Consider the following 18005-nt stretch of genomic DNA (forward strand, 5'->3'; position numbering starts at 1 on the left):
CGACCCGGGTTGGATCCCCAGCATCCCATATGGTCCCCTGAGCACTGCCAGGAGGAATTCCTGAGCGCAGAACCAGGAGGAACCCCTGTGCATCACCGGGTGGAACCCAAAAGGAGAAAAAAAAAGAGAGAGAAAGGGCTTTGGATCCTTTTTAGCAGCAAGTGGATTCTAGGGCCACTACCCATGGTTCACACTGCGGGGCCAGAGCAACAGTACAGCGATGGGGCATTTGTCTTTCAGGCGAGCTGACCTGGTTTGATCCCCGCATCCCATAGGGTTCCCCAAGCCTGCCAAGAGAGATCCCCGAGCAAAGCCAGGATTTAGCCCTGGGCACCGCCGGGGGTGTCCCCAAAACAGAAAAAAAAAGCAAGAAGTTATACGAACCCAGCTATGACAACAACCACCTAGCTGGGGTCGGAGTAGGGAGGGCATCTGCCTTGCATGCAGCTGACCCGGGTTCGATTCCCAGCATCCCATCGGGTTCCCCGAGCACCGCCTGGAGTAATTCCTGAGTGCAGAGCCAGGAGTCACCCCAAGCATCAATCGCAGCATGTGACCCAAAAAGAAAAGGAAGGGGGAAAAAAAAAGCAAGTGCCCCACAAGGCACGGTTCCCAGAGGCTCCAGGGCAGGTTCTGATTGGGGCACAGCCGGTCACGTGACATGATCTGGCCCAATGAGGACCAGCCCTGGGATCCCCCCCCACCCACCTGCCCTAACCTTAACCTAGAGATGGGGCACCTGGGCAGGGAGGCCGGAGAGACTGACAATGTCCTGTGCTGGCCTCCCGGGCCCAGCCACCTGGCCGCGATGCCCGCTCTGCCTCGGGACCGTGCTCCGGCTCACGCGCTGAGGAGCAGGCAACTGCAGGCAAGTGGGCAGCTGGGCATACGGCAGGCGCTCAGGAAGTGCCTGTGCCCTAGGGGCGAGCTGCTCAGGGGCTGTGATGCCCCCACCCCCGGCCCGACCGACCCCGTGCCTACCCGTTCTTCTTGGGCAGGTAGGCCTCCATGTCGAAGAAGGCGTCCTGCCGCTCCTTGATGTTGGTGCCCATCTGCTGGGCCAGCTCGGCCTCCTCCCGGCTGCCATGGCGCTTGTACCTGTGGTGGGTGCGGGCACAGAAGCAGGGAGTGCAGCTCAGGCCCGGGAGGAATGTGGGAGCACGGAGCAGGCTCACGGCTGCTCCCCAACCCCACCTCTGTCTGTGTCGGATACTGTCGCCCTGGGGTGGGGGGCACACTGGCCCCTTATTCCCAGGGGTATGAAGAAAACGGAGGTAACAGGCTGACCTCGCCAGGTGTACTAGGGGCATAACTGCAGGGTGGGCAGAGACGGGGTCACCAGCACTTGGCCCTGCCCGTGGCAGCCTCTGACCCTCTTTTCATCCCTGACCTTGCATGTGATGTGCTGGGTTGTCACCCACCCCCAGGGGTCACTCCAAAGCATGAAGCCAGAAATAGCCCTGAGCACTGCTGGGTGAGGACCAACCCCCCACCCCCAAAGGAGTAACTGGACTGGATGGCACCCACCACATCCCGGCAGACAGAGGGGCGTGCCTGGTGCCACTCTGTAGACAGACGGAACCGGGCAGAGCCACGGTTCCCACACCCCCCTCCGTCCTCTCAGCCACGTCTTTCTCAAGTCCTGATAGACCCAACTACTCTCCGGCCCCGACATGGTCACCCAGGGCTGGTGGGTGCTAGGGGGAGCCTTCCCCACCAAAGCTGGGGAAGGGAAGCATGAAACCATTAAAACCTTTTCACTGAAATACATTTTTTACAGTACCAGGGATTGAACTCGAGGCCTCACGCATGCAAGGCAATATTCGATCACTGAGCCACATGCCTGGCCCGGGAAAGGGAAGAACTGAGGTGGGAACTGAAGGCCACGAAGAGACCTGGGCCAAGCCCCTCAGAGCCTCAGTTTCCCCTGGCAAGGGAAACAGAGCAGCCCTCGAGTCCTCCCCTTCCATGAAGCCCTGAGGAATGGGCACTAATCCTGGCACCTGGTCTCACCGGCCAGCAGCACCCCTTCCAGACAGCCCCTCTGTCCCAGGCCCACCCGCCACTCCCCAGGTCTGCCCAATGTACCGTGACCCATTCCAGCCAACGGAGCTCACGGCGGCTCTGTGGGCGGGTGCCCATGTCCATGACCACAAGGGGACAGTATGCCCAGCGCCACATCAAAAGCCATTGCAAGACACAGCCTGGCGGGGAAAACCAGACTCCTAAAAGCCCCTGGATCTAGGGGCGCCCGAAACTACTCCTGGGTGATTTTCCCGAGAACATTTCCATTCTCTGCTCAAGACAGTTTTGGTTTTGTTGTCTGTTCGGATTTGGGTTTGGGCCCACGCTGGGCAGTGCTCAGAGGCCACTCCCGGGACCAGGGTGTCGCGGCTCAGACCCTGCCCTGGGCATCCAGACAGAGCCCCGCAGGGTTCTGCAGCTGCCCCCTACCTCTGGAGCGAGCGCTTCAAATCCTTCAGCCGCAACTTCTGCTTGTAGATGGAGCCGCTGCACAGCGTCTGCAGGGCCGTCAGCTCCTCCAGCTTCTGCTTGTAGATCCGGTGCGTTTCCTGGGGGGTGAGCAGCCCGGCAGGGCGCAGGCGTCATGGTCCGCATCGGATTGTGTCAGCTGATGCGAGGACCCAGGTCACAGTCTGACAGCCAAGAGCAACTACGACCATTTAGAACGGGGGCAGGGGCCGGAGACAGCACAGCGGGGAGGGCGTCTGCCTGGCACGTGGCTGACCAGGGTTCGATCCCCAGCATCCCGTAGGGTCCCCTGAGCACCACCAGGAGTGATTCCTGAGCACAGAGCCAGGAGTCAGCCCTGAGTACTGCCAGGTAAAGAACTGGAAAATGCAGCCTGGCCCCTGTCCTGTGCGCTCAGCAACCGCCAGGCTCCTTCTACCTAGAGTCCATCCCTCTGCCGGGAACAAATACGGCACCGACCGCCTCCTCTTGTCACTTCTGCGTCCAGGATTTCTGAGGAGGGCTGACAGCTCCCCCGCCCAAATGGTCACGTGATTCACGGCTGGCCAATGTCCCAGGGCCCGACAGCTTCAGATGAGGGCATGAAGCTCACGTTGGGGCCATAAGCGTCCTGGGTCATAGGCTGGGAGTCGTTCGGCCACACCTCCCCTCCCCCAGCTTGCAGACAAGAGCAGCAATGGTGCCCCCCAAGCACGGCCGCTGAGGGGGTCCAAAAAGAAAACTGAGTGGCACCTTGGCGAGACGAATTCTCACTGCCACCGAATCAGATCTAGCCCTAGCTTCTGACCCTGCAGGTGGCGCCCCAATGGCTGCTGTGGCCGCAAGTGGGGCAGAAACACAGCGACAGGAGACAGCGGCAGATGCTCCTGACTGTCAAAGTCAAGCCTGGAGCCTTCTGAATGCACAGCCACCGAATAACCCGAACTCCACCCCATCACAACCTACAAGCATCATGACCGTGTTCATCCGTGTTGCGTTTCTCGGGTGCAAAGGGGGCTGCAAAAGGCCGGAGCAATAGCACAGCGGGGAGGGCGTTGGCCTTGCACGTGGCCGACCCGGGTTCAATTCCCAGCATCCCATATGGTCCCTCGAGCACCGTCAGGAGTAATTCCTGAGCGCAGAGCCAGGAGGAACCCTTGTGCATCACCAGGTGTGACCCAAGAAGAAAGAAAAGGAGGGCGGGGTGCAAGTGGGAACACCTCTGCAGTTCTCCTGCAGGCAGTGCTCGGCGTTTAGTCAGTCCCACCGCACCGCAGGCGTCCAAGCATACGAGAAAGGCTCAGTGGCTCACTGCGCCTGCATCACAAGCCAACGCCGAGTCTGCGAGCCCCGGTGTCGCTGCACGGACCTCTCCAGACGGCCGCGGTTCTACGGTCTGCACACATGACAGGGCGGGAAGTTCCCTCTGGGCTGCGGCCAGTGTGCTGAGCACAGTGGCGAGGAGCACAGCCCCAGGCGAGCACCACAGCCAGCCCACAACCTGGCGCGCAGACACGGCTAGCTGGGGTGCAGGGGGCTCGCCCATGGCATGGGGCACAGCATGACCACTTTCTTTTTGTTGTTGTTTGTTTATTTTATTTTTTGTTTTGGTCACACCTGGCAATGCACAGGGGCTACTCCTGGCTCATGCACTCAGGAATTACTCTTGGCGATGCTCGGGGGACGATATGGGATGCTGGGAATCGAACCCAGGTCGGCCACGTACAAGGCAAACGCCCTCCCCGCTGTGCTATGGCTCCAGCCCCACAGCCACTTTCTTCATGGCCCGTCTGAGTTTGTTTCTCTTTTGGTATCTGGCTGACACCCAGGTTATTATTCTGGGCTCTATGCTCAGGGGTCACTTCTTGCCACTGGACTACCTCTCCAGCACTAGAAATTGTTTTTCCATGACAGAAAAACACACGAGGGGCCGGAGTGATAGTACAGCGGAAAAGGTATTTGCCTTGCATGCGGCCAACCTGGATTCGATTCCCAGCATCCCATTTGGTCCCTCAAGCAATGCCAGGAGTGATTCCTGAGTGCAGAGCCAGGAGTAACCCCTGAGCATCGCTGGGTGTGACCCCCCACACACACACCAAGAAAAAGCCAAAAAAAAACCCCATGAGACTCTTCTACCCGGAGGCACCTCGCAAGGGCCATGTCCCTGGCACAGCAGTGCCGGCTGGGGCTTCCGGGGCACCCGCCACAGACACTGGGTCCTTGACCCTCCTCTCCAAATGCGCCTGCCTGCCCCTGCCCTGGCCTCTGGGGACTGCTGCTCAGAGCTGGGCGGGGTGCCAGGACCCAGGGCCAAAGCTCGGCCTCTGCAGGCCCCACACCTGGGCTCAGAGCCAACTCTCTGCACATGTCTCCATAGCCGCCTTTTGGGGGGCTTTTTGGCTTCTGGGGTCACACCTGGCAATGCTCAGGGCTTATTCCTGGTTCACTGCACTTCAGGAATTACTCCTAGTGGTGCTCAAGGGACCATATGGGAATCCTGGGATCGAACCCGGGTTGCCCGCACGCAAGGCAGGCACGCTATCCACTGTACTGTCTACTGCTCCGGCCCCTAGAGCTGCCTTTATTCTAGAAAGATCCTCAACTTGGGTCATTCCTAACAAGGACGTGTCTAAAGCGTCCGGGCCAGCTGCCTGAGGGGCGCCCCTCCACCTGGACTCCAGCGGCATCTCTGGGGTAGACTTGCGGGGGAATGAGATGCTTGCTCATGGTGGGCGGGCGGCGGTGGCACTGACTGTGGCTGTGGGAAGGGTCCGGTCCCAGAGCAGCTGTGTGGTCATCACTGTGACAGTCCATACAGAGGGGCCCCCGCCTGCTGGCAGGGTGCTGGTCAGTCCTGGGACACACAAGCCCACCACAGCCAGATGCCAAGTGCTTGGCAGGTTCCCATAGCTGTAAATTAATATTTAATCTCATAAGGAAAACATGCAGACATTTTCCTTGTTAAAAATTAATGGGGGGGGCCTGGAGCAATAGCACAGCGGGTAGGGCATTTGCCTTGCACGCGGCTGATCCGGGTTCAATTCCCAGCATCCCATATGGTCCCCTGAGTACCGCCAGGGGTGATTCCTGAGTGCAGAGCCAGGAGTAACCCCTGTGCATCGCCAGGTGTGACCCAAAAAGCAATAAAAAAAAAAAAGACTACTCGGCCCTCCTTCCCTTTCCACAGCGGAATGTACAGCGACAGGTCCACGGTCCGTGGGCCTTGAAGCGGGAAGTAGAATCATGTGGCCCCAACCAACCGCCAAGCCTGCTGACCCATTCCCAGCCACGCCACGCTGGGTCCCTGGAGACCTCACCACCCCGTTTCCAAACGGACAGCCCAGCTGACCGCTCGCTCCTCCTCGAGACGCCCTGCCCCAGGCTGTCCGATCTCCGCAGGCTGAGGTTCGACCAACAAAAATGCACTGCGACACCAGGGGCTGGGCATCTGCCGTGCCGACGGCCAGCGTGGCTTAATCCTCGCCACCCCCTCAGGTCCCCTCTGCCCTGCCAGGAGTGAGCTAAGAGGAAGCTCTAGTACAGCCAGGTGTGCCCCCCACACACACACACAAACACACACACACACACAGCAGTGTGTTTAAGTCTAAGAAAAACCCACAGAAGGTCATGTGCTCCACCTCACCGGCCGAGACACTTGGAGCTAAAGGTTCACCTCTCCAGGGTCACTGCTGAGAGCGGGCGCCATCCCGAGGTCGCCGGGAGGGGCACGAGTCAAAAGAGACGGCAAGGACAGTGAAGAGCAGCCAGGTGGCACCTGCCCGCCACTGTCGCCAGCCGAGGCCGACCAGCTGGCGGCTGGCACAGGCCCCTGAGGGGTGCAGAGCATGTCCAGCAGATGGGCCCTCGAGCACACTCTCCGTGGTTGTTTTTGTAGGGGGAGCCCATGCCCAGCTGTGCTCAGGCTCTGCGCTCAGGGTTAAGTCCTGGGGGAGCATGGGGACCCACGTCCGGTGCTGAGTGTCAAATCTAGGTCGGCTTCTGGCCCCACCGTACTATCACTCCAACCTCCCCCCCATGTTTTATTTATTTATTTATTGAGACTTGTTACTGTGTTTCCATACATCGTGGGTAGTATGCCAGGCTTTGCTGCGCGGGTGAGATACTCTCGGTAGCTTGCCGGGCACTCCTAGAGAGGAGGAGGAATTGAACCCGGCTCGGCCAGCTGGCTGCACGCAAGGCAAACGCCCTACCGCTGTGCTATTATTTTTTGCATTTTGGGTCACACCTGGCGATGCACAGGGGTTACTCCTGGCTCTGCACTCAGGAATTACCCCTGGCGGTGCTCAAGGGACCATATGGGATGCTGGGAATTGAACCTGGTTCGGCCACGTGCAAGGCAAACGCCCTACCTGCTGTGCTATCGCTCCTGCCCCTACAGGGGTTTCTCCCAGCTCTGCACTCAGGAATTACTCTCAGTGGTGCTTGGGGGATCATATGGGATGCTGGGAATCGAACCCGGGTCAGCCGCGTGCAAGGTAAACGCCCTCCCCGCTGTGCTATCGCTCCTGCCCCACGCTCCATTCTTTTCTGTGCTGTTTCAGGCTGCAGATGGGCCGTGCTGTAGCAGGCCATCCCCCTCCTGCTGGACACCCCGGGTGTCTCCAGATGCCAACCGAGACGAGCAAGTCAGCATTGAGTAAGATCCTCGCCTGCCTCTGGGGGCCGGGATGGGGGTGACTGGGCCAGAGGGGACAGGCTTATTTTTAGTTCTCCTGGGGGGGGGGGGGGAGCCTGCGATGGCTGTACTCAGGGATCACTCACTCCTGGAGGTGCTGGGGACCGATGCAGTGCCTGGGATGGAGTGTGGGTCGCTACATGCAAATGAGAGCCTCCCTGCTCTACCTGCGGACCCTTGTTGCCAGCTTTAGTGGACTGGGGGCAGGGGGGCCTCAGTGCCACTCTTCCACCTCCCTGAAGGCTGAGCTCTCCGCTCTGTATCTTGCTTTGTTGTTTGTTTCTGGTTTGTGGGGCTCAGGGCCGACTCCTGGTGGTGCTCGGGGACCATATGGGGTGCTGGGAAATGAACCGGGACTGCCATGTGCCCTACCCACTGTACTGCGGCTCTGGCCACAATATTTCACCTTCATGGGTCCTTTCCATCATTGTGATTCCCTGTTATCTGAGTCTGCCCTTCTCCCAGAGGGTGGACACCAAGTCCCTGCTGTCCCAGGACCCTTCGGAGTCTGTCAGCACGTGGCAAACAATGGGGTCGGGGGGGCTAACACGGACCCCTGGCGTGCTCTGCTCCCCATCGGGGCATCTCCCAGCCACATCCAGTCTCTGCCAGCCCACCTCATGCCAGGAAAGTGACGGATCTCTCTTAGGAACCCTTGTCTTGAGGCTGGAGTGATAGCACAGTGGGCAGGGCGTTTGCCTTGCATGCTACTGACCAGGTTCGATTCCCAGCATCCCATATGATCCCCTGAGCACCGCCAAGGGTAATTCCTGAGTGCAGACCCAGGAGTAACCCCTGTGCATCGCAGGAGGTGACCCAAAAAGCAAAAAATAGAAAGGAGTCCTTGTCTTTCCTAGACTGTCTCACTCCGCAACTCTCTTTGAATTGTAGTAGAAACACAACATAACAAACACATAACAAATCCATCATCTCAATCATTTAAATCTGACAAAGTCTCCACTTGTAATAAAACTTTTCTAGCTTTTACTTTGTTACCCACGTACAGGATACAATTCAGAGCCAGGGAGCACCGGCCCTGGGGGCCATGTCTGTCCAGAGAACTTCATCATTCCAAATTGAGACTGTTGTTTCTTCCCTCCTAGTTTTGGGGTCCATCAGCAGTGTTCAGGGGCTATTCCGGGAGGTACTCAGGGGAGCACATGCAGCACTAGAGGCCAGGCCTGGCATCCCGGCCACACAGCCCGTGCTCTGCCCGTCGAGCTGTCTCTCCGGCCCCCAAACTGCAAACTGAACCCAGAGAAGACCAAGTTTCCTCCCCGCCCCAGTCCTGGCAAGCTCAGCTCGAGTCTGTGCCCTGGGACCTCAGGGGCCCCGAGTCTCAGCAGTGTGGGCAGCTGGACGGGCCCCCTGTGTTTCTCCCGCAGACCGAGTTCTCTCCCGCTTCACACACGCGGATGGTGACACTCTGGGCCTCTCCTCCTGGCCCCCTGTGAAGAATGTCTGCCACAGACACTGAGAGAACGACGTCCAGGGCACGGAGCGTGGCCCAGGGTCCAGTGCGTGCCCTGCACCTGACTGAGCCACGGATGCCGGGGACTGGCCTGAGCAGAGTCTGGGTCCCCAAACTGACCAATAAACGCATCCCAGCCCCTGCTCCCAACCCCCCAGGCTGACAGCGAGTGTCACAGGGCAGGTCTGAGGCCACCTCCCTCCTCCTCGCAGTGACTGTCACCGCATGGTCACAGCCGTGCGTCCGAGAGTGCAACCAGCCACACAGGGGACCCGTCTCTTCTTTGCTAATCGGTCTTGGTGGGTGGCCTGGGGCAGCCATCGGCACAGGAGACCTTCTACGGGGTCTAGTCCCATCGGGCTGACACCCACATGGATTCTTCAGACAACCATTATTTTGCTTGTCTGGGGGGGGTGCACTCTTACTTTGGACAACCTGGCAGGCTACCGAATGTAACCTGCCCACACGGCAGAGTCTGGCAAACTCCCGTGGCGTACCCAATATGCCAAATACCAGTAACAATGATGGGTCTCATTCTCCTAACCCTGAAAGAGCCTTGACTATGGGACTTTTTAAAATCTCGGGGCTAGGACGAAGGAGATGTTCTGGTGCCTGCTCGAAGCAATCAACAAACAACAGGATGATCGTGATCATGATCGTGGGAGGCCACACCCAGCAGTGCTCAAAGGCTACTCCTGGCTCAGTGCTCAGAGGTGGCTCCCTGGGGCTTCTGCATGCAAAGCTCACACATAAGCCTGTTGTGCCATCTCTCTAGACCCCAGGCTGTTCCTTTTCCTTCTTTCTCTCTTGCTTTCTTGCTTTTTTATTGGGGTGGGTCAACTCAGCGATGCTCAGGGGTTATTCCTGGCTCATACGCTCAGGAATTACTCCTGGTGGTGCTCGGGAGACCTTATGGGATGCCGGGGATTGAAGCCGGGTTGGCCGCGTGCAAGGCAAATGCCCTCCCAACTGTGCTATTGCTCCGCCCCCAGTGCTCCTTTTCTTTCTGACCGTGTCCGCAGTGGATCGGAAGCTCCAGATGTCACAGGAGACCCGGCGTCGCCCGCCCTGCGCAGCGCGGGGAGCACCACCACATGCGTGGCCGCCTCCCACATCCAGTCACTGATGCTAAAAATAGCCTCATGCTGGGGGCTGAGCGGGCAGCTGGGAAGAAGGGCTCCATTCTGCTGCGCAAGCAGGCCCAGGCCCAGCTGCCACGCTCCAGACCCGCGACGTGCCCGGGGGACACCGCAGCCCGGGCAGAGCGGGGGCGGGACAGGGACGAGGAAGGCAAACCCAAGTGACCAGCACCCAGAGCCGCCTGTGTGGACGAGCTCGGGGGCGCCGACGGAGAGCAGGACAGGACCGGGCCCATCAGGCAGCAGACACTGCCGGCCACACCCCTGCGGACAAAGCTGGCTGTGTTTGTGTCCGACTACTCTTGCAGGAGGCTTGGCCAGCAGTGCCCGGACGCCAACTGGGCTACAGTGCCTGAGGCCCTGAGGAGCAGTTAGAACCCAGGTCCCCGCAAGCCATGCGCTGAGTCTCCATTCCTCGGGCACACACACACACACACACACACACACACACACGAACTGTCATTCACAGAAAATGAGTGACATGCACCCCCTAGCCTCACTCCAAGAAACAAGTCACGGTCACGGTCCTCCCGTTGTTCATCGATTTGCTCGAGCGGGCCCAGTAACGTCTCCATCATGAGACTTGTTGTTACTGTGTTTGGCATATTGAATACGTCACGGGTGGCTTGCCAGGCTCTGCCGTGCGGGCGAGATCCTCTCGGTAGCTTGCCGGGCTCTCCGAGAGGGGCGGAGGAATCGAACTCGGGTCAGCCATGTTGGCCGCTTGTAAGGCAAACGCCCTACAGCTGTGCTATCGCTCCAGCCCTAAATGTCTTTTTTCTTTCTTTCTTTCTTTCTTTCTTTTTTTTTTTTTTTTTTTGGCTTTTTGGGTCACACCCGGCGATGCTCAGGGGTTCTTCCTGGCTCTGCACTCAGGAATTACTCCTGGCAGTGCTCGGGGGAGACCATATGGGATGCTGGGAATCAAACTCGGGTCAGCCACGTGCAAGGCAAATGCCCAACCTACTGTGCTATGGCTCCAGCCCCGCTGAATGTCTTTTCGAGGTGGAATTCCTCACTCTGCCCGCATAGGGGTGCACCCACAAGATCTCCCCAATCTCTGCTGTCCAGAACGGGCCCCTTTCTGTCTCTGGCGCGCCCCACCGAGCGTCCCCCACATCCCGCTGCTCAGGACTCAGTCCTGCTGTGCTGGGGGGACCATGTTAGCTGCAGGGACAGGACCTGGGTCAGAGGCTGCACGACACGGGGCGTAGCCCTGTGCTCTCAGCTCCACGATGAAGGGGGAGTTTTGGTTTTTGTTTCTTGGATCATACTGGGCCATACTCAGGGGTCACTCCTGGCGGTGCACAGGAACCTCATGGGCTGCAGAGGTCACACCCTACACCCCGTCCCCCCACGAGTGCTCTGGCCCCCACACTGGATTTTAAAGAGCTCGAGAGAGGAGCAGAATCCCAGCACAGCAGGGAGGGCACTTGCCTTGCATGCGGCCGCCCTGGGTCGAACCCCCAACACAGCACAAGGCCCCCGAGCCCAACCAGGACTGATCCCTGAGCTCACAGGAAAGACGTGAACAAGCGACTTCCGGTCCAAGGCCCGGGCTCTGCTGCTTCTCTCCGTCCTCCAGGGCCCTGTTGCCCCAGGGGAGAGGCAGCTAATGAGTCAGGCCTGCGCTGGGAACAGTGGAGCGGCTGAGCGGGAGAGCGCTGAGACACACGCTGCAGGCAGGCCGGGCCTCCAGGTGGGGCCTGTCTCGGGATGCGCTTTCACGGGATCGCCGCATGCAGAGTTCTTTCCAAGGAGCCGAAGTTAAGGGTGTGGGTGATGCGGCGGAGAGACAGCACAGCAGCCGAGGCCTTGTGTGCAGCAGAGCCCGGTTCGAGCCCAGCACCCCTAGGCTTCCCTGAACACTGCCAGGAGCGACTCCAGAGCATCACCGAGCGTGGCCCCGAAACAAACACAAGAGAGTGGCAGGTGCTGGGGCACCTGACCAGAACGCAGCATGAGGGAAACCCGAGCCTGGCAGGCGACTTGGCCGAACCTTATGGCCCTGACCGGGCTGAGGGGGAGCCCCTGTCGGGGCAGGATATGGGTTAGTCACCTGCAGGATCGCCATGTGTATCGGGCACTTCGGAGAGAGATGGCACAACAGTTACGAGATGACACACTGAGAGCAGGCGCGCACGTGCTGTGCCAGGGGCCCCTGGGATCCCGAGCACCCATGGCCCCACCAGGTATGGTACCCGGAGGAGGCCCCCAAACACTGCCAGGCGTGGCCCCCAAGCCAACAACCAGCACATGGGAACACGCAAACAAAAAGAGCTTTGGCAGTGAAAGAAACTCTCGTCACTACTAAATGGAAGAACGTAATCGCTCACCAGACATCTATGGGCCAGTAAGAGACAGCTAAGAACTCAAACTCAACACCCACGGAAAACAAAACAGCATGTCGAAAATGGGGAGAAGGGCTACTTACTCTCTTAGTGCAGGAAGTGAGGCGTCTGCCTCGCACACAGCCAACCCAGGCTCAATCCCTGGAATCACCGAGGTATCACCCCTGACCACCTCCAAGAGTGAGCCCTGAGCACAGAGCCAGCAGTGAGCACTGCCAGAGTGTCCCAAAGAAACAAAACAAGCTGGAAAAGCTGAGTGGCCACTTCACCCAAGAAGATACTTCAGCCCAGGAATGACTTGGTGGCAAATGTGCCTACCTTGCAAACATGAGGCCCTGAGTTCGATCCCCGACACTGCCCACATGAACTGTGCCCGGCCCAGAGGCAAACAGGCAAGGGAACAAACCAGTCCAGGGAAAGCGAACCTTAAGCCCTTCAACTCTGAACACAGAACTGAGGCCACCAGGGGCAGCGAGGCAGTGGGCTGGAAAATCCGATGATTATACCCCGAGATCCCAGGTACATTTATTCCTATTCCTCCATAAAGATATTAAGCAAAATGCTAATCAGCAGATTACACCCAATCTGTAAATTATCAGCTGGTTTATATAAGCCCTTGGTATGGGGCAATGTTTATATTTACATCAGCTTTGTGGGGGGATCATTTACATATCAATTCACCAGTTTTCAGGGGTACAGTTCAGTGGGTTTTGGCAAATACCAACTGCTGTGTAACCACCCCCAGCCAGAAACAAAGGTGCCCTGTTTATGGACTCACCAAGTTCTTCATTTTTCAGTACGTTTTGGATCAATATCTGAAAGGGCTGGGGCTAGGATTTTTTTTTTCTTTTTGGGTCACACCAAGCGATGCTCAGGGGTTATTCCTGGCTCTGCACTCAGGAAATACTCCTGGCGGTGCTTGGGGGACCATATGGGATGCCGGGGATCGAACCCAGGTTAGCCGCGTGCAAGTCAAACGCCCTACCCGCTGGGCTATTGCTCCGGCCCTGGGGCTAGGATTTGGCTCGGTGGAAAAACTCAAGGTTTGATCCCCAATTCAGTAAGAAAAAAAAAAAACGGGGAAAAAAATACAAGTTATAACCCAACAATTCAGTAGCTTTTGGGGAGGAAACACTCAGAAACGGACAAAATGTTTTCGCTTCATTCTAAGCGAAACGCAGTTATTTCCTAGCGGGGTGTGTGCCTGCCTTCAGATCAGACTGGCACAGCCACTCGACCCTGGTCACCCCCACCTCACCCTGGTTTCCTTGCCCGTGGGGTGCAGTCACACCTGGCAGTGCTCAGGGGAGATTCTGGGCGTTCTGCTCAGGAGTGACCCCTGGCGGTATTCTGAGGAACCACAAGTGGTGCTGGGGGTGGAACCAGGTGATTTGCAAGCTGCCTGCAAGGCAAATGCCTCCCTATCCCTTCGGCCCCTGCTTGTACTCAGACGGCTGGAAAACGACTTCACAAAGACACATCACCTCACGGAAAAGGGGCGACGGGGGCTACAGAGTCCCTGTCTGTCCCCTTGGGAGGTCCCTACAGTTGGGGAACCCCAATAAACATTTTCTATACACCCAGCCTAGCTTCCCCCCCTTTTTTTTACTGCCAGTGTTTTATTCTGGGGGCTTTCTTCTCAGGGGTGGGTCGCACCAAGTGGTGCCCTGGGCTTCCTCCTAGCTCTGTCCTCAGGTGTCACTCCTGGTGGTGCTCAGGGGGCCACATGTGGCATGGGGACTGACCCAGGTGCTGTGCCCAAGGCAAGCGCCTTAAGCTGGTCCTGCCAGCATTAGATCCTCTTCCTGGAGTCCTCCTGGCCCCTGCTCTTAGTCCCTGAGGCAGAGGTGGCACACAACCCCGTCCCAGCCTCCAGGGTGGACACGCAGACATGGCCATCAGTGTCCTGATAACAGGTTACGCAATGGATGAGTACAGGAGCACATGAGGCAATGCGAACCAGCCCTAACCGTTGGCTGATGGGGGCTCAAGGAAAGAGGCTCTGGCGCCAGGCTGACACGGTGGGCCGAGCTCAGTGTGGGGCTTCCAAGAACCGCCAGGATGGACCCCTGAGCGCAGAGTCGGGATAAGCCCTGAGCAGAGCTGGGTGGACCCAAACAGAAGGAAGGAAGGAAGGGAGGGAGGGAGGGAGGGAAAGGAGGAGGGGAGAAAGGAGGGAGAGGGAGGAAGCAGGGGAGGGGAAGGGAGTAAGTAAAGGGAGAGGAGGGGAGGGGAGGGAAGGGAGAGGAGGGGAAAGGAGGAGGGGAGGGGAGAGGAGGCCCCTTGGCAGCACACAGGGCCCCTCTGCTCCTCAGGAAGGGCAGCCCAGGGCATCCAGGCGCTCTCCCCGCTGTTTGCAGGCCGCCTTTGGTTTGCAGATCAAGAAACAAGCTCAGGTGAGGCCAAAACAGACTGGTCCGAGCCTGGGCCTGACCCAGGCGTCTTGACACCCCCCACCCCACCAGTCCAGGGCCTCCCAAAACCCTGATCTAAAGAAATGTCCCAGGCAAGGCAAGAGCAAGGCGGAGCAGAGGCCAACCTCAGAGCTGCCTGGGAGGGGACTCTGGCGGGTGACACGGCTCCAATCCCCAGCCTTACCTTGCTCCCTGAGCACAGAGTCAAGAACAGCCCCTGAGCACCTTTGGGTGGGGCCCAAAAACGCCAAAGCCAAGACCAAACACCCAGCACACCAAGACATGCCTGGGTGGTGCAGGAGCCCGGCCTGGCATCACGGCCTAGTCTGAGTCCTTGGCCAGCACTTACTGCCCTGGGGTTTGGGGTCAGGGTCGGCTTCAGGGACATTTCAGCGGGGGGTGGGAAGTGACTGGTGGCTGACTGGCAGGGGTTGGCTGGTGGGTCAAGCAGGCACCCAGGGTCCAACCCCTGGGCCACAGAGTGTGTCCCGCCACCTGAGCGTTTCTGGCCGCTAACAAGCTGTGCCGAAACTACGTTCTTCCCAACCATTCTCTGCCAGCAGCACAGAGGCCTCAGGACGGATCGCAAAAGCCCAAATCACTCAAGGCATTACAGGCCACCGGGCACCCACAGCTGCCCCAGGCTGCCCCTGGCCCGTCACCCCCAGGAGGGCACCCTGCGAGGTGACACGCTGCCTAAGTCACCTGCCCCAGCGGATGCGACAGCCTGCCTGAACAGAGCCCCAAAGGTCCTAACCTTAGTCTCAGCGGCCACTCGACCTTGCCCCAGCATTGGGGTCGACCCTGGCACAGATGACCGCAGTCGAAGGGAAACAACCCTTTCCTCTAGAAAGTCCCAGAGATTCTGACTTTTGGGGCTGGAGTGATAGCACAGCGGGTAGGGCGTTTGCCTTGCATGCGGCCCGACCCAGGTTCGATTCCCAGCATCCCATATGGTCCCCTGAGCTTGGCCAGGAGTAATTCCTGAGTGCATGAAGCAGGAGTAACCCCTGTGCATTGCTGGGTGTGACCCAAAAAGCAAAATAAATAAATTAAAAAAAAAATAAACCAGAGATTCTGACTTTTGAGTCATTTTGGGAGAAATGGCCTTTCAAACCCACGAGAGCCTGAAGTTTCGGTTTCCTCTTTACCTCCATGGGAAACCCAGGTGAGGCGGGCATGTGCCTCGCCTGCCTCAGCCTTGAATTCGACCTGGGGCTGCAGAAATAAGCAAACATGGAAATAAGAAAATAAAAAGGAGGCGCCGAGGGCCGGGCACAGCTGTGCTGTGAGTGAGGGATCACACCACTCCTAGGAAAATAACTGCAGTGCTGGGAGGAGACCCGGGGACTGGAGGACGGCTGTGCACGTGTGAGCCCCAAGTTCAATCCCCAGCACGGCACAGCTCCCTGAGCACTGCCAGGAACAGTGCTGGAGCCCACCGGGTATGACCCGAAAACAAAACAGAGGTGAGGGGCTGGAGCGGTAGCACAGCGGGGAGGGCGTTTGCCTTGCATGCGGCTGACCCGGGTTCGATCCCTGCCATCCCAAATAGTCCCCCAAGCCAGGAGTAATTCCTGAGTGCAGAGCCAGGAGGGACCCCTGAACACAGCTGGGTGTGACCCAAAAACAAACAAACAAAAAAATTTAAAATAAAGAGAGGTGAAACATAAAGACTGGGCCCGGAGAGCTAATACAACACGGATTTGATCCCTGGCACCCCAGTGAACCCCACCAGGAGTGACCCCTGAGCACACAGCCAGGAGTGATTCCTGAGCACCATCAGGTGGGGCCCAAAAACAAATAAATGAAGAGAGGTAAATATGATCACCCTTCAGTTCCTGTAATGGAAAAAATAAGGCCCCAAGCGGGGAGGGGGAGAGGGAGGGAAAGAGGAAGGGGGGGAGAAAAGTGACTGCCATAGGGGGTGGCAGGGAAATTGGGGACATTGGTGGACATTGTGTACACTGTTGCAGGGACACTGCATGACAGAGACCCAACAGTGAACAACTTTGTAACTGTGATTCTCACAGTGATTCAATAAAAAAGAGAGAGAGAGAGAAAACACAAAGACACTATATATCACCCCCAAAAAGACAGCATCAGAGAGATCTGAAATGAAGCCCCAAGACCCAGGTTCAGAGACCAGAGAACCCCGGTGAAGAGAACATTTTCCCGGGAAGAGGCTCGGCCCACCCACAGCCGGCCTGAGCGCCCCGGGCTGGCCCACGCACTCCCGGGGGCCCAATGCGCACCCACACTTTCCCAGACACTTTCCCAGCCCAGACACTTTCTCCCGTGATAAGACGGAGGTGCCCGAGCAAGGCCAGCGCTGTGGGAAGCTTCAGGGCAGGAAGTGGGGCCAACGCACCATGAATCTGTGTGGCCACAGTATCCGGCAGTCGGGCTTCAGCTGCCCCTCGAGCTCAGACGGACACAAATTTGGACCCCCTACCCCCGTCCCTCCGGACCACGAAGCTTCCCACCCCACACCTGCCTCCGAGAGACCAGCTGGTCCCCAAAGCAAGCCCGGTCACTGCAGGGGCCCGGGGTCTCCTGCTCGGCCCTGATCCATCCTTGTTGGGCACCAGGGGACAAAAATCCAGGACTCGCGACCCCACTTCCTCTGTCCCTCACACACCTGACCCGCAGAGACACCGAGAAAGAACAACCCAAAAGGCTCCTCTGCACAGCCGCCTGCCAAGACTTGCCATCCAACAGCTATTAATTGTATTAATTGCATGGCTCTGCAGCGCTGCTCCTCCACCTCCTCTTCCTCCTCCTCCTCCTCCTCCTCCTCCTCCTCCTCCTCCTTGTCTGAGCCAGAGCAGGGAAAGGAAACCAGAGCTCAACACCGCAAACCTCCCGTGGGCTCGGAGCCCTAGTGCTGCGGCCGGCAGGCCCAGTAGGACAAAGTGTTGGGAGGTGACGGAGTGGTCTCCGTGCCAGAAGGGTCCCCTGGGGCCTGCATGGGTCCCAAGTCCTCCAGCTCAGGTCCTGGGCACCTTCGCCTGTGCCCGTCCTGCCTGGCTGCCCCAAGCCCCTCACTCCTCCGTGGGTCCTACCACCTGGTACCCGGCAAGACCACAGAGGGCAACTTTCGCTCCCTCTTGCCACCTTGGTGGGAGGTGGACCAACCACAGCCAAGAGCCCGGTGGGCAGGGAACATGCTCAGTTGAGGTGGGCAACCAGGAAGTGATTTGGGACAAACGGAGCCCAAGTGTCTCCACCAAGTGAACCCAGAAGGGACAGTGGCTTCTGCAACAGTGGCCGGCGGCCCCTCGGACCCCTCAGCCCTCCCCCTCCGCGAGGCTTGCCAGCTCTGGGTCTCCAGGATAAGGAGTTGGTGTCGCTGACCTCCCTGGGTTCCGGCGACAATGCCATCGGCTGGGGGGCGGGGGGCTCGGTTCCAGCGCCCTCCGGGCCCACGCCTGGCTCGGGCAGGGCCAGGGCCGGCGGGAG

At 58.6% G+C, this 18005-nt stretch overlaps 1 protein-coding gene across 1 annotated transcript in view; it reads right to left on the minus strand.

The window, feature by feature from the left end:
- The window catches only part of TMEM120B (transmembrane protein 120B), a 33046-nt gene that overhangs the window by 14436 nt on the left and 605 nt on the right, over positions 1 to 18005 (minus strand). The window contains exons 2-3 of the mRNA XM_056107131.1: positions 2455 to 2573; positions 982 to 1098 (exon numbers count right to left, since the gene is read on the minus strand). Of these exons, the coding sequence (XP_055963106.1) occupies positions 982 to 1098; positions 2455 to 2573 (236 nt within the window). The remainder of the gene's footprint in view (positions 1 to 981; positions 1099 to 2454; positions 2574 to 18005) is intronic.

The sequence above is a fragment of the Sorex fumeus genome, unplaced genomic scaffold (assembly GCF_029834395.1).
Source record: "Sorex fumeus unplaced genomic scaffold, SorFum_2.1 ptg000155l, whole genome shotgun sequence".
In the NCBI taxonomy this organism is placed as follows: Eukaryota; Metazoa; Chordata; class Mammalia; order Eulipotyphla; family Soricidae; genus Sorex; species Sorex fumeus.